The following is a 24754-nucleotide window of genomic DNA, read 5'->3' as shown; positions in this document are numbered from 1 at the left end:
CCTGAGAATAAATACGTTTATTGTGGCGAATTTCTATGAAAAGTGCATTCAGACCTTGAAATTCAAGAGAGTGAAAAGAGACAATGAGTCTCGAGTACTTTTCCTAACTTCGCCATGAACACAGAGCAACTGAGTTGTGCTGAAGACACCCGATGTTTCATCTTTATGATCTCAGTGCATCCCAAACACTAACAGAGTCAAAACATCACCTCATTCTAGTTAGATAATTTCCACAGTTTGAGTCCTACAGAGTGAGTTCTGGTCAGGGAGTTAAGATTTCAACACAATCCTAGATCCAGGGACTCATCTAACTGGCTACTGAGAGCACATCACGAAGAATGAATAATGCTAAAGAACTGTGCTTGTCACAATGGCAGTCAGATACTAACACTTGAGTGTTTACCGTGCCCAGCACTACACACATCGTTATTAGCTCTTCGTCCCTCGCCACGAGTCTGTTTTGGAGATGAGGGTACAGGGTGAAGAGGAGACACATCCTGTCCATGGCAGTAAGTAAATGCTAGGAGTCCAGCTCCACAGCCACATCCGTCCAACTTTAAACCCAGTGTTGTGAGCCACAGCCAACCAAAGTCTCTGGAGAGAGGCCCCTCCCGGCTCCTGGGGCAGTGGCTGCATATACGGGCACAGCAAGGCAAAGAAGACAAAGCGAAGGCCCCAGGAGAAAGGCTAAGGGAAACACCACGTGCCAGTCTCTGCTCTGCGCACTGTGCAAGAATTAACTCATTTAATCTTTATGACGCCAAATGAGGTAAGTATAACTATGAAAACTATATATGAACATAAGTAAGATTAAGGATTGGTACTGAGATATTGTAGGATCAATCTGGGTATTAGTGGGTGGCTCCCAGTTTTCTACTCTTCCTGGTTTCATCACCTATATGAAACTGCATGTTAACAACAAGACCACTGCCAAAGGTAAGGACAAACTCAGAATGAACAGTCTTGCAAATTAATCGTCCAGGACTGCCGTTTATTCCGCCTTGGGAGTTAGTTCCATTAATGGGTGGTCTAAGCACTAGCCACAGCAAGACATTTTGTTTATTCCAGGTGCTACACGAAGGAAAAGGATAACGACAGAATAAGCCTGTGAGTATCTGTGACAATTCTGTGTGTGTTCTGTACCATTATTTTTATGAAGGAGCTGGCACAGGGGCTCAATTAGTCAGAATATTAATAAGTACATTTCTCTGGCATTTTCTTTTGAAGAAAACTACTCCATTTGGATCTTGATTTATGCCATCTGTGTTCCTCCCCACGGGGGCTGCTTGTACATTATTTCAGATAGAAAAAATATTCCAAGAAAGAGCACTTTAGAAAACCAATTTCAGGATTGGATTCCAGCCATAAACCACTATCTCCTTTAGGAATTACTGTCTCATTTCAACTGAATTGGTAACATGAAAAAGGAATCCTAACCCCACACACGGACATGCAAAGACATGACTTTTCTGAAAACATAAATGCTCCAATTTAAAGATACAAAGTGATAAATTAACTTAAGCATTAAAAAGCAAACAGTACAAATACATAATTAAGTGCTGTATATTAGAAATTCATCAGAATTGGGATTTATATTTCAGTGTAGGGTTGATGGGTTTCAGTCATTAACTGTCAAAACACAGAAGAAAATTATCAAGGCAGAAACTTAGACTTCGAAGTTCTAATTTGAAAGCTAGAAAACTAATTACTGGATTAAAGACACTTTCAGAATTAAACAGAGAGAAGTGGGTAAGAGCACTGAGCATTACCAATGCCAGAGATCGCGCCAAAGAGATCTTTGTGCAGGTTGTTATCCAGTGTGTTTCCAGACTTCTGTGGCGTCACTAACGGGTTTACGGCTGGCAAAGTAAGTGATTCCTCCTTCGCAGTCTGTCAAAGGGGAGGAAGAGAAGAAATAATCAAAGACGATTTCAAGAGAGTCATCCACCGTTCTTGGAATTGTGAGGGTAAGTGTTAGAACAAGACAGAACAGCCTGACAAGTTAAATGTGCCTGAGTGGGAGAAGCCGCGGCACGGGGTGTGACGGGGAGGAAGATGGCAGTGGATCAGAGAAAGAGTAAGAAGGGAGCACACAACGTTTATAGTCAGGGTTGTGGGGTGGGCAGAGGAATCTTGGCCCATGAAGTCATTCCTTTCCCCAGAAGGTCTAGCATCTTTCCTTTTCCAGAGCTCTGACGTCCAACACTATTCTTTAGGTTGTTTTTGTATGTTTTTTTTTTTTTCCTTCAGAAAAAGCTTCACGTGCTCTTTCTAACTGGAAAACCAGTTTTTCTCTCACGTCAGAAATCCTCCCAAATGAACAACAGTGACAACTGTGACTTATCATAGCAGCAGTGAAAATCTCTGCAAGTTTGTTTGGAGCTTCACCTCAACTCTCAGTCAGTAGAAAAATTATGTTAATTTTGAAGTCATGTCATAGAAGGGATTTTTCTTGGTGAAAGCCAAGGAAAGACCATGTGCTCATTTTTCTCAGGACTGAAGCAGTACAGAGAGGTAGTATTATGTCCTAAATTACTTATTCTGATTAGAAAAGTTTTAGAAATACACATGTTGTACAGGGTGAGATTAGCGTGGTACAATTCATTTAAGGACAGTGAAAGTTTATGCCTTTTGAAACCACAAAAAAAGCATTCTACAAATATGGCTCACCTCAGTGCATTATTTAGGAGATTTATTCAGAGGTGGAGAGATAGTGTAAAAAATGGGACAATGCATCACTGGGGAAAAGGGACAGAAATATGCAAGGAAACTCTCCAAGTGTACACTATATTAGCAGTCCCCAACCTTTCTGGCACCAGGGACTGGTGCACCTATGAGAATCTAATGCCTGATGATCTGAGGTGAAGCTGAGGAGGTGACGTTCCGCTGCAAATACAGATGAAGCTTTGCTCGCTTTCCTGCCGCTCACTTCCTGCTGTGTGCCACAGTTCCTAATGGGCCACGGACTGGGATAGGTCTGTTGCCCAGGGGTTGGGGGCCTCTGCGCTATATGACAAAGTGGCTAGATTAACATCTGAGCTAGTTCATGGGTTCAGAATAAAAGGGAAAAGGATATTGCTAAACTGGTAATATCTGTCCAAATTAATGGCAGACTGTCTCCAACCAAAAAGTTTTAAGGTAAGTTCTGGGATCTTCCTTCAGTCAACTTAATTTCCAATACATTTTTTAATGATTGCATGAAGATAATAAAAATTAAGGTGGTCAGTTCTTGGAGGTGAGACTGTATCACACATGCTGGCCTCTCTGACATCTGTCCTAATTTTACAGAAAGAAACTTTAGCCCAAAGAGGTGGCATTTCCAAGACTACATTGTATGTTACAATCAGAACTAAGCTCCCATAACACACAGGTTAGAATGCTTTTTTAATTTTAACCTCCCTCCTCTATAAATATTTATTGAATACACAAAGGTAATCCTGATGTCTTACAAGGTGTGGGCCATCAGGAAAGCATGGTTTTTATATAATGATTTTTAATAAGAGTTGAAGGTTTACTGATTGACCTTTAGTCAGAAATGTAATTTGCCAAGGGATTATTATGGTTTTAGTGACAAAAAAGGAATGAGCATGTACTGGGTTGAATAGTGTCCCCAAAATTTATATCCGCCTATAACCTCAGAATGTGATCTTATTTGGAAATAGAATTTTTGCAAATGTAATTAAGATGTAAGGTAAGATGAGGCCATCTGGATTAGGGTGGACCCTAAACCTGATTTCTGGTCTCATAAGAAGAGAAGACACCAGAGTCACAGACACAGACTAGGGAGAAAGCCATGTGAAGATGGAGGCTCCGACTGGAGTGATGCAGCTATGAGCCAAAGAATGCAAGGATTTCAGGCAACCATCAGAAGCTAGCATTCAGGCAGGCAACGTACTATATACATTCAGAGCCTCCAGAAGGAACCAACCCTGCTGACACCTTGATTTTGGACTTCTGGCCTCCTGATTCTGAGAGAATAAATTTCTGTTGTTTTGGGCCACCCAATTTGTGGTACTTTTTTAGGACAGCCGCAGGAAATGAATGTGGGCTTTGTTTATGTGTATATGCTTACGTACACTGCCAGGGTTCACAGGGAAGGGTGACACATCCTTCACATTGATCCGCTGGACGTTTTCAATCAGCAGACCAAACAGAGGCAGGTAGAGAGTGGCTATCCTTGCTTGATGGCTCTGAAACAAAGTACACATTATAAATTTATCCCAGCCTCTGAGAATTTGATGACAGACTGAGCTGGCACTCGCTATCTCCTGTATTTCTATCCTTCCAGTAAAGACTGCATTGCAGGGAAAAGTCTTAATGCCGTTACTACTAATTTTCTAAGTCGTTACTTTCTTTACATTACTTAAAAGAAAGGACATTTATCAACCTATATTTCCTTCCTTTGGGTACCACTCACCCTTGATGCGTATCTGTCATCAAAAGAATGCTTTATCAGCAGGTTCTTGAGCACGCTGATGGCGATCAGCCGGACCTCCCTGAACTCCTGGAGGGCAGTCCCCACCTCCCTCAGTAACAGTCCCACCAAGAAGTGGTTTCTGCAGAACTCGTCTGTTAATGAGTAGTCAAGCTGGAGATCTGAAATGAGGATAGAAACCGCTTTAGTTAGAGAGAATGTAATGCTCTTTAAATAAAATAAAAGCCAAATCAAACCCACCCTCTGCATTCAGCCCACCCTGTGAGTGTCAACAGATGATTAGACTTGGCTTCCAACAGGAAAGGGTCGATTAGCTAAAATACAGCTCCTTCTTAACACATGGAACTCTTAAATGAAAACAAACTTGAAATAGAAATAATTGCACTGGATTTTGATTTTGAAACATATTACATCCTGCATAATTATTAAGTTAGTGAACAGTACCAGTTTTTAGAATATAGAACATATATTACAAATATAAATTGGTTATTGACATGAAGTTAAAAAATAAAGTTATCGTACTAATTGACAGTATTATAGAGGAATGATCTATGGACGATAAATATAATTAAAGAAAGAATAAATATACATGGTCTATTAAAATGTTCTTTACTAAATGAGTTCATTTACCCATTTCCTGGTCATTAATGCCCCCATTAAAATCCAATGTATTTAAAATTAACAAGTTAGCATATAACCTATTTATTTTGCTATCACTAAATAAAGAACTTACTGTAGAATTTAAAGAATATAAACTTACTATTTCTGCCCCTCTAAAAGAAAATTAAAAACTAATATAAACTAAACTGGACAAAACACCAACCTATGCAAGTAAATCATCAGCAAGCTAAACTACAAAACTGAAAGCTCTTCTGGAAAAGAGGGAGAAGCGAATGTGACATTTGCTGCGGGAAGGCAAACAAAAGCAGCCACACAGCATTCTGAAGCTGAAACACACCTTCTCAGTAAGCTGTATCCAGGACCTGAATTCTTACACTGCATCCGTTATTAGAGAACCACCTATAGACCCCTCCTTTGACTTTAATTCCATATTGACACTTAGGTACTTCTAAATCTATCTGAAATACCAACCCAAGTCCTATAAAACCCTTTAACTGAAGCAAGGAAAAGATTATTTACCTTTCCAGAACAAACATGTCCACTGTTTACATTAAGCCCAGCTTATCCAAACGACAGTGCACAGCTTGAATTCACATAAACTCCTCAGAAAACTATTTATGGGTTTAACGCTGCATGAGTGCATGTGTTAGTGTTTATGTGTGTGTCTCTGTGCCTGTCTGTGTGTGTGTGCAAGTAGAGAAAGAGGAGTGGGCAGTGAGAAAAAAGAGAGGAAGGAGAATGCTAAAAATATTTATTCCTATCAGTGTTGTAAGGTAAATTATCTGTAGGAACCCACGCCTGCGTGCCTGAGGCCGCCCTATTGTCACTAAATACCCAGCAGTCTCCTAAGAGACTAAATACCCGCAAGTCTGCTGGGCACCTGCAGGATTTCCACCTCACTCCGCCGACATCAGCGCGCATTCACTGCCTAACCACCGGGTGCGGAGAGCTGCCTCAGCACCATGACAGGTGGAAAGGAGAGAGAGTCACGGTCCCCAAGTATATGTGGGTTAGTAACTGACTATGAGGTGAAGGAGGGTGTGATGAGGTTTAAAGTACAGGACAGAAAGCGATTAGTTCCAGTTGGGGTGGGTACTGGGAGAGGGTGAGGAGGAGACCTGGCAGGCGCCACACAGGAGGTGCTGAGTGACTGGCTGGGGAGGAAGATGAGGATTCCTCCAGGGAAGTGGCTATTTATGGTCAAGGTGTGCTGGCTGGACAATTACTGTTTCACTATCGCCCATGAGAATAAAACGCTCTAACAATAAGCTTTCTGCTTCTGGACCTCCGCTTGCACAACTGACCTTTGGGTTGACAATTAGTAAAAAGAAGAAAAATAGACTTGTGTGTTTAAAAAGGATGAAGAATAGGGGTTTAGGGCTTAAAAACCCTGTACCTCTACGTTTCGGGGCTGCTTAATTTCGGGTCTGCGTACCCCTGGCTGAATAAGGAGAGTGTTTCCTATAACTCACTGATTTCTGGTAGTTCGTGTGCCTATTGGGGTCTGGCGGCTACAACAAAAGGTGTCAGGGGTGGGCATGCCGTGTTTGAGAAGCTAGAGCAGCAGGTGTGTCTGAAATGTTGGGAGTCGTGGGGAGGGAGGCCAGACAGCTAGACCAGGGTTGGATCGTGGGATGCTGAATAATCACTGTTAACCTCAGCTCAGGATGTTCTCTTCCAGAACTGTGTATGGCTCCACCATTCATCTCTTTCAGATTACCATTTTCCTGATCACCTTATCTCAAATGTCATCTGTTTCACACCCTCTTTCTCTGCTTTGTTTTTTCCCCCTTAGCACTTATCACTCTCTAACATTTGACATATTTCCCTTAGTTAAAACAGCCAAGGATTTTCATCCTTGTGTGGATGAAAAAGGGGTTCCATAGAAAGTAACCTCACAGGATGATCTGATCATAAATTCCTAAATGGGCAGGCCATGGTGACTAGTCACATCCAAGGCATATAACTTTTTTAGTAAAAGGTTTATCTTTGCTTTAAGCGAGCCCTTGCATTGTTTTTGTGCATTTAGGTTAACGCCTTAGAAATAACTACCCTCAAGAAAGCATATAATCTTGTTAACTATCCTGTAACCGGATCCCTGCCTTGCTTTATCCCCCCTTCAGGTAATCTTTCTTACATTCCTGTTTTAATTCAAAATGCATAAAGAAAGCTGCAAACTGCCCTTGTGAAGCGTTTGAGATCTTGCTTCCCGGCAATTGTCATCAGTTTAGCTCAAATAAAATCTATTAAAAACTCTTTACCGTTTTGGACGTTTTAATGTGGACACTTGTTCACAATAAGATCCTGAAGCTAGACACAGTTGGTGCTAGGTAAATATTTGCTGACTATGTAATGCCAACTCCAGGGCTACAATCCTCCTTCTCATTCCTAAAGTCAGCCTGAGTCTGTTTGGCGGGAAATATTTAGGTCTCTAAATGAATGCCTTTGTAGGTTTCTCTCTAAATTTCAGTCAGTTGATTTAGGTGTTATTAATAGTTTGGTGGTATCCTTCCACTTTTTCTCCCCTTTAGTATAAATAATCCTGAGCACACACAAGGCACTAAACTCAGTAAATAGCACTTGACAAACCTAACAGACTAATTCAATTCATTTGATTTATTCAATAAATATAAAGAAATCTTTATGAGCTTATCCTTCTTCAAACTTAAAGAGTATACAAAAACAGTTAATAAAGACAACATGCAAACACAAAAAGCATGTGAAAAGCCACGTTGCTGTGATTTAGGTTACTGTCACCACTATGGACAAGGGCTATGAAAATGGTAGCATAATATATTTTTGGAGTGAAGCAGGGCTTTTTGTTTGTTTTGCTTTTTAAAGAATATCCTAGAGGATCCAGAAGCAAAAGGCAAGGTGCCTCCCTGGTATGTTACAGCAATGTCTTAGCTACAGTGAGAATACATTCACTGGTTTATGATGAGTTTAAAACTGATCCAAATATATGGGAAATGCCTAAATGAATAGCATATGAAAGCATTTCAGCAATCACTTGCATTCTTTTTCTTTTAAAGGAGGAAAATGCAAGAAGGCAAGCATCACACTCCACACCTACCTACAGGAGTTTCATTTGACTCCACAGTTGGTGAAAGAAAAGCTAATTCATGAGAAAAAAGAAAAAAAATGAAACGAATAAAAATAAACTACAGTAAGTAAAATGGATTTCTATTGTTTAAGCAAAGGAATTTTTCAACGAAAAAGAGTCACACTAACATGACCTGTAGTGTGGTAAGTTTGCTGAAAAGTAAGACTCCCAGTGAGCATTTTATCAATATTTTTAACGTGGAAATCTACCAAGAAAAAAATTAACCCATCAATAAAAAAATTAAAATTCTGATGTCATGTTGGGATCAATTCTCTTATTTTATTAAAAATAAGTGGCTTTCTTAGTTGAAAAGACTAAGTTAATGTGTATAAAGGTAAGATTACCTTGGTATCTTTGAATCCTGCCTTTTCCAAATGGCATCGGTAAATTCATAGGAATATAATGTTCATGATTGCACACGACACGGAGAAATTCAAACTTGTATTCAAAGAGGGTCTGCAGGAAAAAACGTTTAGTCTTAAGTTAAACACCTCATTGGATACTTTATACGGCATCCTAAAAAAACACATGAGAAATAATACACCCAGTCTTTAGTTTCTCGACCTTCTTGGAACTGTATGTTCTATGCTATTTTAGATTTCAGAATGGCTGCAGGGATTTGTTTGAAAATTGAAAACACACGTCATTAAACAATGTTCTCCACTGACTTTTAGGGCATTTATTGTTTATGCTCCTCATACTTCAATAAAGGATTTCAAGCAGTTTACAATTATAGACAAACTGGATAAAATTAAAAAATGAGTAAGAGAAAGGCTACAGGGTTACTTCCATTACCTTGCTGAATACACTTTTAGTTTTGCAGTTGAGAAGTCATTTCAGGTGTTTATGAGAAAATCAATATGGATGTTTATTTCACATTCGGAATTACTGTGTCCCAATATCACACGATAGTGGAAGTAAATACTAGCTAATATGAATTAGTATCGTAAAGAAAGGAGACTGAGTAGTGGCCCTGGGACTGAAAGAAAATTCTGATGAGAACCAAGAGAAAAAGGCGGGTTTCTGGAGGTGAATCAATAAGACAAAAAGAACACACACACTACCTTGGGATCTCCAGGAGCAAAGCAGCTGATGTAGTTGTTGATCTGCTTAAAGATGAAGCCCCTGTCCATGAAAGTGAAGCATCTCTGTGGATAAACAACCCACAGACGTAAGTATTTAGGCTCGAACTTTTCCAAAAGTTGGATTCCAATCCATCATTATTGTTAATAAGTTTTCTTTAGCATACAGACATGCCATTGACATTGACTGAGCAACTAACTTCTATTACATACTAGTCACTCTGCTAGAAAGAACATTTTAGTTACTTAGCTGACACTCTCTTGCCTGAAGGTCCCTCCCTACCTTTATGAAGACAGCAAGGCTATGATTTGCATTCTTAGATGCCTCTGGGTTATCTCGAAACTTCTGAGTGATGTGTGGCATCAGCATATTCACAACAGTTTCCACAGCATGATGATAGGATGCAGGAAATCTCTGGTTTCGCAATAACTAAAAAGAATTTAAAGAAAATATGCATTACTTTTTAAGTTGTAACCTTTTGGGGGAAAAATATCTCATTCTTCAGTCCATTTTAAAAACCTAGCATTCTAATCTTATTTATCTAAAATTAGATAAGATTACTTATTCTTTCTTCTCTCAAAGTACTGTACAAGTATTCTAATACTTCAAATAGGTGCTGTGGATTAGACCTGAGATCTCAAACTTCAGCGTGATAAAGATCACCTTGCAGATGTTTAAAAATGTAGAGATGTGCCTTTACTCAGAGACCCTGATCAGGAGCTGCCTTTTTACTGAGTACTTCCGGTGATTCTAATAGCTGTGCCTCTCAGAGATTTCTTTAGACAACACTGTCTAAAGAAATCTCTGATTGTACGTACAATCTCTGATTGTACGTTACCAGCTGACACTGCTTAGAAGCAGCCCTCTTTGAATTAACTTTACATAGTAATTTTCCCCATCAGGAATGCTTACCTAAGAAATTACACCCAGACCACTCAACAGTAAGCTACCCCTTACTGTTTATCCTCTACATGTCAGGAAATATACTAAATGTTGTTATGGGGTAGCAATAGGTCATACCCTACAGGGAAAACATATGTCTTCTTCCTACTGGCTCCACGTGGATGTGGTGGTGAATCTGGTTAGACCAGGAGGATGAACAGCACTCCAGGTAGACAAAGCAGTGAGGCAGAAGGTGTCTGAGCTCTCAAAAAACTTTGTGGAACAAAACCCCCATTCTAGCTTGGACTTTCATGTGAGAAAAAATAAACTATTTTTTCTCATTTAAGTCATTGTTATTTTAGATCTCTGTCACAGATGCTGAACCTACAGCCCTAAAGCTTCAGATATCTCAAATGTAACTCATCACCTCTGGTCTTCACTGGTAAACCATGTCCTGATTATCCCTCTCAAAAGCGCCACTCTCGTATACTCTCAAACTTAATGCCTAAGTGGCCTCCCATCAGCCCCTACTCAAATGTGATTTTACTATGTTCTGTTTTCTTAAGTCAGGTTCACTGAGGTTTAAATTATATGTATGAAAATCCACCCTTTTGAGGTATATGGTTTAAGGGAAGTCCAAATAGTTCACTTACATCATGAACCATACCATTCTCCTCCTACTTTTCAAAGAAAGCTCTTTCCTTGCTCAATTAAGCCAGAAAATGGTTGAAGGTTAACCAAGTAACACTTAAGGGTATATATATTCATTCTATCCTATGCCAGGTTTTCCAATGGGCTTGAAATATACCTGTGGAATGCCAGTAATTTGCTTGATTCAGTGTGGGAGGAAAGGAAATTCAAAATGAACCTGCTGAAATTATAGTTGCTAAATATAAATGATAGAAAAGAAACACCTAAAACATGTTGCCCACGGAGGCAGAGTAGGGTTGGGGGTTGCGAACTCCTGAGTAGGCCTCAATGAGGTCTACGCAAAAACTGCTATTTTAAATTCCAAGCACATGTCACCTAAGAAACACTTGAGTCTAGCAAGGAAATTGCTTATTTTAAATAGCTAGTTCAAAGAGAACTAGCTATTCTGATCTACAGTCTTCCTTAGCAAATGAAACAATATAGCTTGTTAGGCTGAGGGTGGGAAGGTGGACACATGTGACCTCCATCTTCAGAGACAGTATGGCATTAGAAGCAAGCAAAGCAGCGGGCAAATTTATCCCTCCACGTAAATATGTACCAGATGGAATGACCCAAATAACACCGGGAATACCCACTAAAGGCCTCAGCTCACCATACGCTATGCCCCCAAGTGCCAATCGCTGTCAGTTATCTTTGGGAAGGGCACTTTCAACAGCGCCGAAAGCATTCTCTGGCTCCTATATGAATCCGTGGCCTAGGTGCCCCTACCAGACATGTGTGTGCCTAGTCATCACACTTTAAGAAAGACTCATCAAATGAGGAAAAAAAAAATACCGGTAAGGATTATAAACTCATTGGATTAGATTAATAATCTTCAATCAAAAAATATAAAACATTCTGAGGGGATTTGATCATGATTTTGGAAAGCACCAATATACAGTAATGGTGAACAAAAACTTGTTCCCTAAATTCAGAACACTGGGAAGCACAATTTTTTTTTTTTAATTTTTAAAATGAGTTTATTTGCGCCAAACTGAGAGCATATGCTGGTGAGCAAGATCTCAAATGCTCCTAAGACATACACTTCCTAAGACGAAAATATAAGACAGACATAAAAATACCACTTCAAACATATAACACTCATTACTCCTAAGACATGAGACAAACTGAAGGCTTCAAAAAAATGCGAGAGCAGTTTCTAGATCAATAATGAGAGATTTAGGGAAAAAGTGGCATGGTGTCTGGGGTGACATAGAAGTAGAATTCAGCGGGGAGCCTTCCAAAAGTGAAAACGTCCACCTCTTCAAAATGTAAGTGGGTATTTTGAAGCTCTTTTTATAGTAAATTATGTTACGGTTAAGCTTCCTCCTTTTGGATGCCAGTGTTTCTTTTCAAACTGGGTAACAATTTTAAAATAAACTACTTCTAAAAACTCTCTGAGTATTGTTGTAGGACTAAGATACAATTAACTTACAAAAAAAGGTTGTGCATGGTAGCATTTGCGTGGTTTGTTCCAAAGAGATCCAAAAAAAAGCTTTGTCCCAGAGGCGCTGGAGAATCAGGTTATAAGGCTGGAAATGGCAAAACATCTGGGAGAGGCTGATTCTGACTCTAGCACAGGTTCTTGGCTCTGCCTACTGACCTTGGGCAGGTCACTATGCAGGTCTATACACTACCATCTGCCAAATAAGAGAGGAGCTGGACCAGAGGGTAGCTTCCAGATCCTTATCATCCCTAAAGTTTATCGTTTAATTTGGCATCCTGAGAAAAGAACACATCCAGTTAAATTCCTTTATTAATCTTCTGTCACCGTTCTCAGAAAGATGTCATTGATATTTGATTTTGAATACACTTCTTGTGAGTGTTTCCGAAGTGTTCATTACCTCTGCGACCATCACTCCCATGGTCTAATCGTACAATTTCCCACCTAAATTCCATGAGGGCACAAACCGCGCCCCATTTACTTTCGTAACCCTTGAGACTGCATATGATAAGTGTTCAAGAAATATTTTTTTCAATAAATCGGTTATATTTTTAAGTATGATTAAGTCATTAATCTCTCTGAAGTGATTAAATTTATTTAGGGTCAAAAATATTTAAAAATCCAGTGAGGCCCTGCCATGGATTGAATTGTATCCCCTCAAAATTCATGTTAATGTCTTAACCCACAATACCTCCAATATGACTGTACTTGGAGACAGGGTCTTTAAAGAGATAATTTAAAGACTGTATTAATTTTATGTTAAATGTAACTTAAGTTAAAGCAAGGTCATTATAGTGGGCCTTAATCCAACAGGGCTACTATCCTTCTGAGGAAAGAGACCATTAGGACACAGACGAGCACAGAAAGGAGAGAGTATAAAGACACAGGGAGAAGACTACCATCTACGGAGCAAGCCCCCAGGAGAAACCAACGGAACAGATACCGTCATCTTGGACTTCCACACTCCATAATCGTCGGAAAATAAATTTGTATTGCTTAAGTCACCCAGGCTGTGGTAGTTGCTATGGCAGTGCTCTAAAACTAGTACAGGCCTAAAGCCTACCCTGCATGTGACAACATTTTTAAAAGAAAGTAAATATATCCAAATGACCTGTGCGTGTGTGTGTGCGTGCACGCACGTGTGCATATACGTATGCATGTACATTTAGCTGCACACTGCCAAGTAAACAATCTGCTAGGTTTTCTCCTTGGCAGGCTGTTCTGGCATGATTTAGATGGTGTGTTACTCTGTGGAAGGCAGGGCCCACCTCCATCTGGCATCTCCCTGTGCATTAAAACTGGATTTAAAAGAATAAAAAGAAAAAAAGAAAAAGAAACCACCTGGTCTGGCAACAGTGCCTGCTCTCCGAGAGAAAAGTACAGCCTTCGGTCTGAACCACCATCCTTCTGCCTGACGACATCCAGCAGCCTTTCCCAAGGCTTCCTCCTAGAGTCCAGATCTCTTGTCCATGGGGCTGAAATCCTGACCCTCACCCCTGTGACTCCTCTCTCCTTCCCAGTTACTGAGAGAGAATGCCAGGCACCTCGACTGCTGCTCCCTGCACAGGTGCCTCCATCTCTCACCCAGACTCCTCAAGCCCATTTCTGTATAGCTACAATGCAACAAGAATTATAATGGCAACCTTAAGACTGTGCATTTCTGAAGGAACTTTGCAACCTGGCTACCTGTGTTTACTGCCTTCACATTTTAGAAAAACTTATCTACACTGAGCCTCCGATAGCAGGCAGCAAATCACACCTTGACAGGCATCAGTCTAGAGATGAGTATGGGGATAGCATAGGGACCCAAAGATTACAAAGGCACACACACCCAGGCACGTTGGAGAGGAAGGCTGGGGATTGACCGAATTATCTCAGAAACCACTCATTGGTTATAGAGGAAGTGAAGTATCATCGGACATTCTCATCTAAATCTCTGAGAACTGTCCATGATGTTCAAGCCACTTAAGAAACACCAGGTAATTATATTTCAAATGACTGCTTAAACTACTATCCCTACTTCAACAGATTTAAAGACTTCTAAGCTAGTCAAAGGAAAAGACACATTTTTCTTTGGATTTAATAACACAGTGCTTGAGGAGTGTGAGCTCTGGAGCCAAAGCTGGCTCAAAACCTATTCTCGCCATTCACTAGTAGCATGGCCTTGGGCAGGTAGCTCAAGCCCAAGTTTATTCATCTATAAAATGATACTCTCCCCATAGGGTTGTTATAAAGCTAAAATGCTTTATTAGCAGAAAGCGCTTAAAATGGTACTGCAACTGGCACACAGGGAGTGTTAATAAATGTTAGCTGCAAACACAATGAAAGACACTTTCCCCTAAGAACCGCCCCACAAGTCTTGATATGAAGTGACATACCTTAACTTTGGAGTTCTCTATCAAATGCTGAGCCATGGATTTTATCAAAACATCAAAGAAAAACCATGAATACTGAAAGAAAATAAAAAGATCCCAGTAAGAAAAACAACCAATTATAAGGTGAGATGTTTATTCTCTTAGGCTGGCCATGTTACTGAAATAAAACAGGTGTGACCCCAAAACATGGCTGAACCTTTTGGCAAATTTTCGAACCAGAGGTGCATAGCAGATGTTGTCCTGTTTTGACATGTCTGACAATAGGAAACTTGGTGCATCTGCTCAGCATGACACAACGCAGAAAGAGGCACTGCCAGATTAGATGTGCGGTCTCTCCTCTTGGCTGAGTCTCGTCTGCTGACGCATGCCTGTGTAATCTCTCAGAGTCCTCCACAGATTTGATTATAGTGACTTATTAATACCAAAGACCCCATGAAACTCTTGAGTGTAGTAATAACTTTACAGCTTTAACAGGAGCACAGTACAAGTGGCAAAAATCTAATTCTGTTACCCCTTTTTAGGAGATGGTAATTGTCTCTAAAAGCACACAAAAAAGGGTAACTTGATCAAGCTGAGGAATTTGAGTTTTCTTTAATCGGCCTCAATGCCGCAGTCTTGCCGGCCCTCCCAACATACCTTAAGTAGTTTGTTGCTGGTGAGGAAATCGGCAGAAGGTTTGAGAATTGTGGTCATGGATTTGGTCAGTTCTTCATGCACTGTCTTATATTCAGAAGCAATATATGGCTCGGCCTTATAAGCATACTTTAAAGAAAAGAGAAAGATATTTTAATGCATTGGTCCTTCAAAATGAGCTGAAAGCTGGAGAAATTCCAAGGAATGGAGATGAGGGACCGAGGTACGATTGCATGGGTGGGAGAGGAAGGTGTGAAAATGGAAAGTGGGAAGGATGGTTGTCATGTGACTGAAAGAGGGAGCCCAGGGTGTCTTCAGGGAACCTATCAAAATATGTGAATTGCCTGACTCAGGTCAGTGATCCTCCAGGCCACAGCTCCACTTCCCAAGAACTTTACAAAATGTGTCACAAGACACTAGGTAACTATACTCTGAACAACCTAAACTTTATTTTTTAAGCTAACACATAGCTACGATTCATAGAGGTGTTGAAGACTAAATAGGATGTGTGTTAACTTCTCAGAACAGTAACTGACATTATGTTTACTTTACTGAATATTGTATATAAATGAAGAATTTGTTCATATTGATCCCGACAACATCTCTTGCTGTCACACATAGTTATTCACTTTGATGGTGGCCAGAGCTAACCTTCCTATCTTGGAAGAAGTAGTCTTCCTGGAAATTTTAAATGAGAAAAAGAAAAATGAAGACAATAAGCCAGGGGTGCCCAACCTCCAAGCAGCAGATGGGTACCGGTCCATGGCCTGTTAGGAACCAGGCCACACAGCATGAGGTGAGCAGTGGGCGAGCGAGTGAAGCTTCATCTGTGTTTGCAACTGCTCCCTAGTGCTAGCATCACTGCCTCAGCTCCACCTCAGATCATCAGACATTAGATTCCCAAAGGAGCACCGGTCCCTGGTGCCATAAAAGTTGAGGACCACATCAATAAGCTATACCAGAGGCCTATATAAGAGTGACTTAAAATTCTTCTTTAAATTTCTACATCATCTGGGTCACATTATGTGCAAAACTCAGTAAAAGAAGAAATGCAGTTTAACAAAATGAAATTAAGTAAATAAATGAATGGCTGCCCCTCTTTGGACTTCCCCTTGTTCAGGTGCAAGCACTGGCTATATGGTACAGAAGAGAAAGCAGAAGTATTAAGTTTCATCTCAAAATACATCCCCAAATACCTAGATTTTTAAAAAATAAGTTCTCAGAAGGAAAATTGGAGAGCCACGGATTTAAATGATTGGGACGGTTTATTTTACATACCTTCACATATGACCTCAAGTGGCTCTCCAATCCTTCCTCATGGCACTGGGCAACCACATGAATAATGACCCTACACACCACAGGAATGAATAAAGCAATGAATAGTAATGTGAAAATGGAAACATTACATTATTATCACAGTAGTAGTAGAACAATGATGATGCTATTGGCACCACAGAAAACAAGAAATTAGATGGGGTCCCTACTTATGAGATCAAAAGAAATTTTTTAAATATAATGTTTAACACATACTAGCATCCCAGATATGTATGGCTGTGCTCCGGATCTGGACAGACTGAAAAAGAAGAAGAGTATTCACATTTCCGCCCCTCTCACCGTGTCACATTGACGGCGACTTCCTCATGAGTTGCTCTGGTGAGGACGCGGAATAGCTGGTTTAGAATGGTGGGCAAGAAGGCGATCATCACGTGGCCTTCCATTGCGTGCAGACTCTACGGACATGGAATACAAAAGCTCCAGTCATCCCTTCGAAAGTAAACCAACACCAAGCAATTTCCAGTTTTAAATAAGGATGGAAGAAGCCTATCTGAAACAAATGGAAGGCAGTGGCAGGCAGAATAAGGAAAAATGATGTCTGTGGCCTAATCCCCAGAACCTGTAAATATGTTATATGGCAAAGGGGAATTAAGGTTGCTAACCAGCTAGCCTTAAGAATGGGGGACTCTAAAAAATAAAAAAAGATAGGGGGGGACTCCCTGGATTTACCCAGGTGTGCCCAATGGAATCACAAGGGTCCTTGAAAGTGGAAGAAGACAAAAGAGGAGAGTCAGGGGAGACATGCCTAAGCAGGAATGGGTCAGAGAAGCAACTTTGTCGGCTTTGAGAGAGGCCAAAAGCCAAGGAATGAGGGCAGCCTTTAGAAGCTGGAAGAGAACAAGAAAACAGGTTCACCACCTAGGGTTTACAGAAAAGGAACTCGGCCCTATTAACAACATGCTGATTTTAGCCCACTGAGACTCTTGTCAGACCTACAGTAGTGTAAGATAATAAATTTGTGTTGTTTTAAGCCACCAAGTTTGTGGTAATTTCTTACAGCGGCAATAGAAAACTAATAGGAAGTCTTTTCTTCAAGTCACGTGGCTCTCTGGGGGGCTAGGCACAGCGGTAATTTCAGAATCCCCCCTCCATTTTCCTTACTTAAATCCAACTTCTACTCCATTTCTTACATTTCTTGTGTTTTGTCCCCATGCCTAGAATGCCCTTTGTACTACTCTCCTTTTTAGAATTGTTCCCCTAAAATCATATCTTGGATGAAACTCCCCTCAACAAACCCTCCTTGCTCTCACTGTGTTACCACCCTAACCCCTGCACGAAGCTGGGGTTGGCTGCATGTATCGTTATTATTCTAATCCACCTAGCAGGCATTCGCCAAGCTTGCGGTATTTCCTACAATGAGCTGGACATTCCTAAATGGTGAGACTAAAGTCACTGCTTCTTATGTGCCTATTATCGTGCTTTTTGCCTGCTGAGCACTCAATACAGATGACCGGTATAAGTGAGTGGTTTTCTATGTGGGGAACAATGTGTTTTAGGACCAGCCTGAGAAAAGTATATGTGGGACTAGGACTAAGGCAGGAGGAGAACTATTTCTGAGTCCCCGTCTTGCCATTATCTAAAACTATATAGAAGCTGCTGACGTGAGAGCATCTAGCTACGAGCATCCTTATAATGTTTCCAAAGGATAAAAACAACACTCATCATGAAATAGAAAACCCAGCCAACTCCAACCTCATTAAAAAGGGGTTACTAAGAAAGCCATTTGATACCTTAAGGTACTTTACAAGTTCATTCCCTAAGGCTTGGGCTCCAGATTCAGTTTTCTGACAGTACTGGAAAAAATTATGTAAATGCTGATCCTGGGGGGAAGAAAGAGGAAAAGAAAACGAAAGCTAATTAGCATATCTGCTATGGAAATGGGAATATTTGCTTCTCCTAGTTTTATTTAGACTACAAAACTAATCATATAAAAATGAAAACATCACAGAGATAAAAATAAATTTAAGATTTCAAAGATCCTCTGACAAAAGAAGAAAACTTTTGAGAAATGTTACTTTTACCATTCATTTATTTCAGTACATATGAGCACCTTGTATGTACTTTCATTCTTTAAAAGATCTATAAGGAGTAAAAATATATCCATATAACATATCAATTATTATTCTGTTTTGCTAAAAAATCATACGCAGTCATCCACAGAGCAATCGCTGCTAATTTTAAGCACTAACCTGAGTATATATCGTGGAAACCAGATGAGTTGAAACTTTTAGCAGTGGCTTGCTTCCGTCTACCCATTTAATTTCTGGACCACAATGCTGAAAAAATATGGAGGAAAATACATTCCGACAGGTTAGTGATCTTGACTTCAAATACATCATGAATGAGGGTGCTGATGAGGTGCTGAAGGCCCAGACAGCTCTGGTGGCTTGACAGCTATGCCTGGCTCACAGCAGGAATACGACCAGCACTAATTTTCACCTACTTTCTTCCCCCAAGTGTAATGCTCTTCTTACGGAATTTTCTAAGTTATTATTATTATTTTTTGTTCGGTTGCAGCTGTAAGACTTACTGTCCACTAGAGAGGGAAAGAATTCTATTTCGACAATGACTTAACCAAATTTGAGTTCAGGATACTGGAAGCGACGGCAGGAGGTACCAGGTAAAGCAGACGGGACAGTAAGTACTCCTGCACAGGGAAAGGGCCGATCATTGTTTGTGCTTGTTTTACTTTCTGAAACCTCCATTTTTCTCATTTTCGAACCAGGAATTATAACTGCTATATGATTTACCCTTATTTTGGAATATTTTAACTATTTGTCCATAACATGGCCGCAAAGTTGGCACTATTTAAATGCGGAAAAGCATTAAAAGTCATTCGAAATGAAGTGAAATGTTATAAAACTGAAATCCAGAAAATCTAAGATGGTTAAAAGAATGTAAAAGTAACAAACCAATTGAATGTAAAAGTAACAAACCAATTGAAATCTGAGACAATTCAGGCTTCAACAAATCAGAAAGGTTATCATGATGGGCTACCATGTGGGTGAGAGATTTACACACTAGACTTACATAAAGCTGCAAGACAATGTCTAATCATTTGTATGGCCCTAAAGATTCCTCTTTATTTGAGCATGTCTAATTTGTGGGGAATTTCTACCTCATCCAGTATCTTCAAGTCCCCATTTTCCTGATGAGGCACTGCTACTTCTGGGTGTATACTAAAATGCTCAAACTATCGTTCTAAATTGTGATACTGTTAACAGCACTGCCTTTCAGTGGCCTAAGTTTACCTGAAAATGAATAACTAAGACCAAAATGTTGGGATTGGCAAATATACAGACTGCTTTTTGTGTGTGTTTTTGTTGTATTGGTTGATCTCTAACATTTCTGAAGGAATTGGGATAAACCAGTCTTAAAGTTCTATACCCTGCCCATCCCGAGCTCCTGGTAGCCAAGGTAGCCAGATGGGAGATTGGCTGAGACAGGAATGTGTTGCTCGTTAGTCACCACCCTTCCATCTTTCAGGAGAGGAAGCCAAGAATATCCAACTGTTGAAACAAAGAACAGAAAAATTCACTGTAAGTGTATGAAAATGTACAACAGAAGGCCAAAGCTACTAAATTGCTTGATTTTTTAAAGAACTGTCAATATCAATGAGGGTAAGAAATCAAAAGGCCCTGAATATAGTCTCTACACAACATTGTCTACAAGGTACTCTGACTGCTTTGGATATAGAATTCTAAAACTATCTGTTATAAAACTTTACATATCCAAGCCAGGCATGCTACCTTCACAAACTTCATGTAAAAATCCTTTGCAAAAAGATGCAAACTCAAAATCGAAATAAAATTTATGAATCTAATGTGTAAGTTATAAACAAACAAAGAAATAATGACATTTCAAACCTTGGGTTTCAACAACATCCTTCTTCTTCGTGCTCCCTTTACTTGAATTATCACAGCTGACATGGAAGAATGTGAACAACAAGTGGTGCTTTTCATGTAGCTGGGTGGGCAATTCTATTTTAATCTGCAAGGAAGACAAAATAATAATCTTCCTATTATTAAAAAACAACATTTCTTGGGGAAAGAAGCCACACAGCGCGTCACCCAGTGCAAAAATGTGCATTTGGTCTCCAAACTGATAGTAACATTTGCAGTTAAAGAAATGTGAGGCTGTAAATTGTGCTAAGGAAGAAATGGATCCTTAATATATTTTTAGGTTGTTATGATCTGAATGTGTCCCCCACTTCCACTCCTTCCCCCCTGTTCACCTGTTGAAATTCTAACCTGCAAAGGTGACAGTATTAATAGGAGCCTTTACAGGTGATTAGATCATGAAAGTGGAGCCCTTATAAAAGAGATGTTCTTATAAAAGAGATGCTAGAGAGCTACCTCCCTAGGTCTTCCCATCATTTGAGGATACAGCTGAGAATCTGTGACTGCAGAGATGGCCATTGCCTGATTATGCTGGCAATGATCTCAGACTTTCAGCCTCTGGAACTGTAAGTAATAAATATTTGCTGTGTACTGTGTATAAACCACATAGTCTGTGGTATTTTGTTATAGCAGCATGAACAGACTAAGACATTCACTGACCAAAAATAGGAGAGTTGATATTTCTACTCTAGAAGGAATGGGAAAACACATGGAAGAAACCACTACATTAACATAGCCAAGGCATGATGAAAAAACCAAGGTAGATCATTTAAAAAAAAATCCATATAGTAGTTTTAATGAACTCCATTATAATTTTACATAAGGAAACCCAATAATGATAAAGGAAGAGTCTCAGATCCAATAAACATTAACTCTACTTAAGTATGAATTTGACTATGTCAGAATATTAACTAAAGTAGTGATAGAAGAAGGATTTTGATTTTTTTCCTATATTTTCCAAGTTTTTATTTTTGACAATATGTACTTTTATAATTAGAAAAAAATATCTAAAATAAATACTTCAACATTTAATTTTATCACTGTGATTTCAGTATAATATGCAGCTTCTCTTAAATTTTGCTTTATTGAGCAAGGAACTTGGGAGTTTTCCTTAAACTGGTTACACTGGGTTTTTCCTTATAAACCTTACTTACCTCATCATAAAATTCCGGGTTTTGGTGATGGTGTAAAACTGCAGCAAAGGCGCTTCTTGTGAACACAGGCCCACCAGGTCTGCCGTAAATGCACTAAAGTAAGAGTCAGCAAAGGGCCACATCAGCATTCAATTAATAGAGTAAGAAATTAAACTCAGATGTTTTGTAAAGAACACTCCTACGGCATAAACTTAACCATCTCTGATGAAGTTCTTCTGCCTGTGAGACTCCAGACCCATAAGTCCCCTGACTCCTAGGCCCAGCTCACCCTCTAGCTTACCTCCCAGCCCTCCCCACACCCCATCATGGTGTAGCTCTGGGCAAGGCCTGGCTCACTGTTCCCTTTCACATCTCTGTGTCTCTGTTTATGCAATCCCTTCGTCCTAACGATCTTCCCTTCTATGTGCGCCAAGCAAGCTCTCATGCATCCTTCAAAAAATAATTAACTCCTTTCTCTGTGTCCCTTCAAGATTTTTCCATACTAATTATTCAGTTTTGCCCCCCCCCCCAAAACCATTTCAGTACCTTCTGTGAGCCAGAAAATATTTTTTCATGACTATCTTTCTCACTAAATTGTGAACTTCTTAGGGCAAAAACTACGTTATATTCTTTACATCTCTGTCTCCTTCACTTCTTGGAAAGTCATTTTCACATAGTTACAGTAAAGAATTTGGGCTCTGGAGCCAGACTGCTTGGGCTTGAACACTGGTTCCACTAATGTATGACCCTAAGCAGTTTACTTAAATTTTGTGCATTAGTCTCATCTAAAAAAATGTAGATAATAATAGTTCCTAACTCAAAAGACTGTTATGAGAATTAAAGGAGGTTAATAACTATGAGGCTCTAAGCAGAGAACTTGTATAATAAGCACTCAATAAACATCAACAATAATTTATTACTATCATTGTACTATAATAAACATTTAATAAATATCAACCTCTTATTATTATTTCTATTATCAAGGTTACTAAACATAATTCTTAGCACCCACACAATGCTTGGCTCACAGATACACGATGTGTTTGCCGGATTGAACATGCATATGAAATCTTAATCTCTAAGCAGTATAATAAAACAGAAGTTGTCAACTAGAAGTAAGAATTCAATTATTCCATATTCTCCAAGGCTCAGAATATGTGGTTATATATTGTGATGTATTATATTTTTATGTCCATTAAAATGTGCAGCATCATGCAAATGCATTTTTAAATGGAAAAATGTGAATATATACTTAAAAAAACAAACCTTCAGAGGCTGAGAGTCTTCCTCATCTGAATCTTTGAATTCAACACAAATAGCAATATTTCTGGCCTGCAGCATATTTAAAGAAAAAACAAAAAGAAAAAAAGCCAAAGATATGTAAATATTTATAAAAGAACACAAGAAGCCGAAACCTGAGAGTTTGATATCAAAAATGAAAACTCATCTTGACACTAACCTTGGCAAAAGACTTTTGACTGTCATATTTCAAGTACTTAGGATAAACATAAAGGTGATTGTTGTAGATGGTGTAAGGCTGAGTGTGTTTTGCTATGCAGGGCACAAATTCCTCTACCTCAAATGTGACTGGTGTCTTAGTACAGGTTTCAAATTGCTTCATGGGAATGTATGATGAATTGACATAATCTGAAAAATTAAAAACAAATAATTTGAAGTAAAAACCAAACAAAATTTTGTTTGTTTATTGTATAGAACTTACAACTTACTAGAAAAGTCTGAGGAAACATTATCAATTGTAATGTCTAGATTGCCCAAAATCACGGGGAGTTTAGCCATCTTCTCAGGTCTACAAATAAAAGAGAAAAGTCAAACATTTATAAGTTAAATTGGCTCTAAAACCTAATTTCTAGAACAGGACTTCCCAGAGAAATATAACACAAACCACGAAAGTGATTTTAAACTTTCTAGCAGCCACATTAAAAAAAGTAAAAAGAAACAGGTAAAATTAGTTTTAAGAATACATTTATTAACCCAATAAATCCAAAATATTATTACTTCGGTATGCCATCAGTATAAAAAGTTCATTCTAATTATTCAAAACCAGATGTGTATTTTGCATTTACCACTCCCTTCAGTTTGGACTTGCTACATTTCAAGTGCTAAACAGTCACATGTGGCTAAGTGGCTACCATGTTAGACAGCACAAGACTAGATAAGAACATCAGCAAAATCTTAAAGTATTCCTGAACTACCTTGCCCTTACCATACATTCTGGGCTCATTTAGAATCATGAAAATTCAGAACTAGAAGTCAGCTGAATACAAAGTATGTACTCAATGAAATTTTTGGTGTTCAGATTTTGTCTGATTCAATCCAATTCACACATCTCTTCTGTGATGTTCCCGACAAGCCCTGTTACTGCTTCAACCCTTTCTAGTGACAATGAAACTTTCCACATAGCTGCTTTGACACCCAGATTGCTCTTCCTTTCTGAAACTTCCACTCATTACAAGCCTCGTTATGTTTCTCTGTGGAACACCTTTCAATCATCTATAAGTAGCTACCACACCTTTCTGAAGTCCTCCATTCTCAGCCCTTTTGCACGTTCCTCCAATTCCATTTCTCACCTAGAAGAATGTCCCATTTACATCATGGCCCCAGAACTGCATAGATCAGGCCCAGTGGTTTGAGCAGGCAGGACAGCTGTCTGGTTTTTGAACAATACACCCTTCTACTGATGCAGCCAAAATGCTACTGCTTTTAGGTTGCCACGGCTAGTGGCCTGCGTGAAATTTACAATCACCTAAAATCACCTACAATCCCCAAATCTTTCCCATATGTTTTATTATCATGTTCTATCTCTCCATTCCATATTTATATAATTATGATTTTAGAAATCAGAATAGGACTTAATTTTTGTCTTGATAAAATTTTACCTTTTTGTATTTGAGCCATTTCTAGTTGATCAAAACCCTCTCTTCCTTTACTGACCTATTAATGTGGTTAACTGGCACTGTAGGCACGTTTGGGTCTGCTGTTGGTAGTAAGTCTAATCTTCTAATTGTATTTTGTAAAAGAAAATATTCCCTAAAAGTATCTGTCACTTAAAAAAATTATGTGGTTGAAAGAAATTTGAGATGCTTTTATTTAAACAAAATCA

The 24754-nt window shown here is 39.2% G+C and overlaps 1 protein-coding gene across 28 annotated transcripts in view; it reads right to left on the bottom strand.

Moving 5' to 3' along the window:
- The window catches only part of DOCK9 (dedicator of cytokinesis 9), a 236178-nt gene that overhangs the window by 51536 nt on the left and 159888 nt on the right, over positions 1-24754 (bottom strand). For all 28 annotated transcript variants that reach the window (XM_036228861.1, XM_036228837.1, XM_036228844.1 and 25 more), the window contains exons 16-33: positions 23361-23440; positions 23093-23280; positions 22900-22965; positions 21655-21747; positions 20468-20591; positions 19989-20110; positions 18791-18877; positions 18332-18421; positions 16881-16996; positions 16545-16614; positions 15270-15395; positions 14637-14708; positions 9525-9671; positions 9224-9307; positions 8504-8615; positions 4418-4596; positions 4077-4190; positions 1770-1890 (exon numbers count right to left, since the gene is read on the bottom strand). In XM_036228861.1, the coding sequence (XP_036084754.1) occupies positions 1770-1890; positions 4077-4190; positions 4418-4596; positions 8504-8615; positions 9224-9307; positions 9525-9671; positions 14637-14708; positions 15270-15395; positions 16545-16614; positions 16881-16996; positions 18332-18421; positions 18791-18877; positions 19989-20110; positions 20468-20591; positions 21655-21747; positions 22900-22965; positions 23093-23280; positions 23361-23440 (1991 nt within the window). The remainder of the gene's footprint in view (positions 1-1769; positions 1891-4076; positions 4191-4417; positions 4597-8503; positions 8616-9223; positions 9308-9524; positions 9672-14636; positions 14709-15269; positions 15396-16544; positions 16615-16880; positions 16997-18331; positions 18422-18790; positions 18878-19988; positions 20111-20467; positions 20592-21654; positions 21748-22899; positions 22966-23092; positions 23281-23360; positions 23441-24754) is intronic.

Source organism: Rousettus aegyptiacus, unplaced genomic scaffold (genome assembly GCF_014176215.1).
Source record: "Rousettus aegyptiacus isolate mRouAeg1 unplaced genomic scaffold, mRouAeg1.p scaffold_m13_p_11, whole genome shotgun sequence".
In the NCBI taxonomy this organism is placed as follows: Eukaryota; Metazoa; Chordata; class Mammalia; order Chiroptera; family Pteropodidae; genus Rousettus; species Rousettus aegyptiacus.
This window is presented reverse-complemented; position numbering and strand designations above follow the sequence as displayed.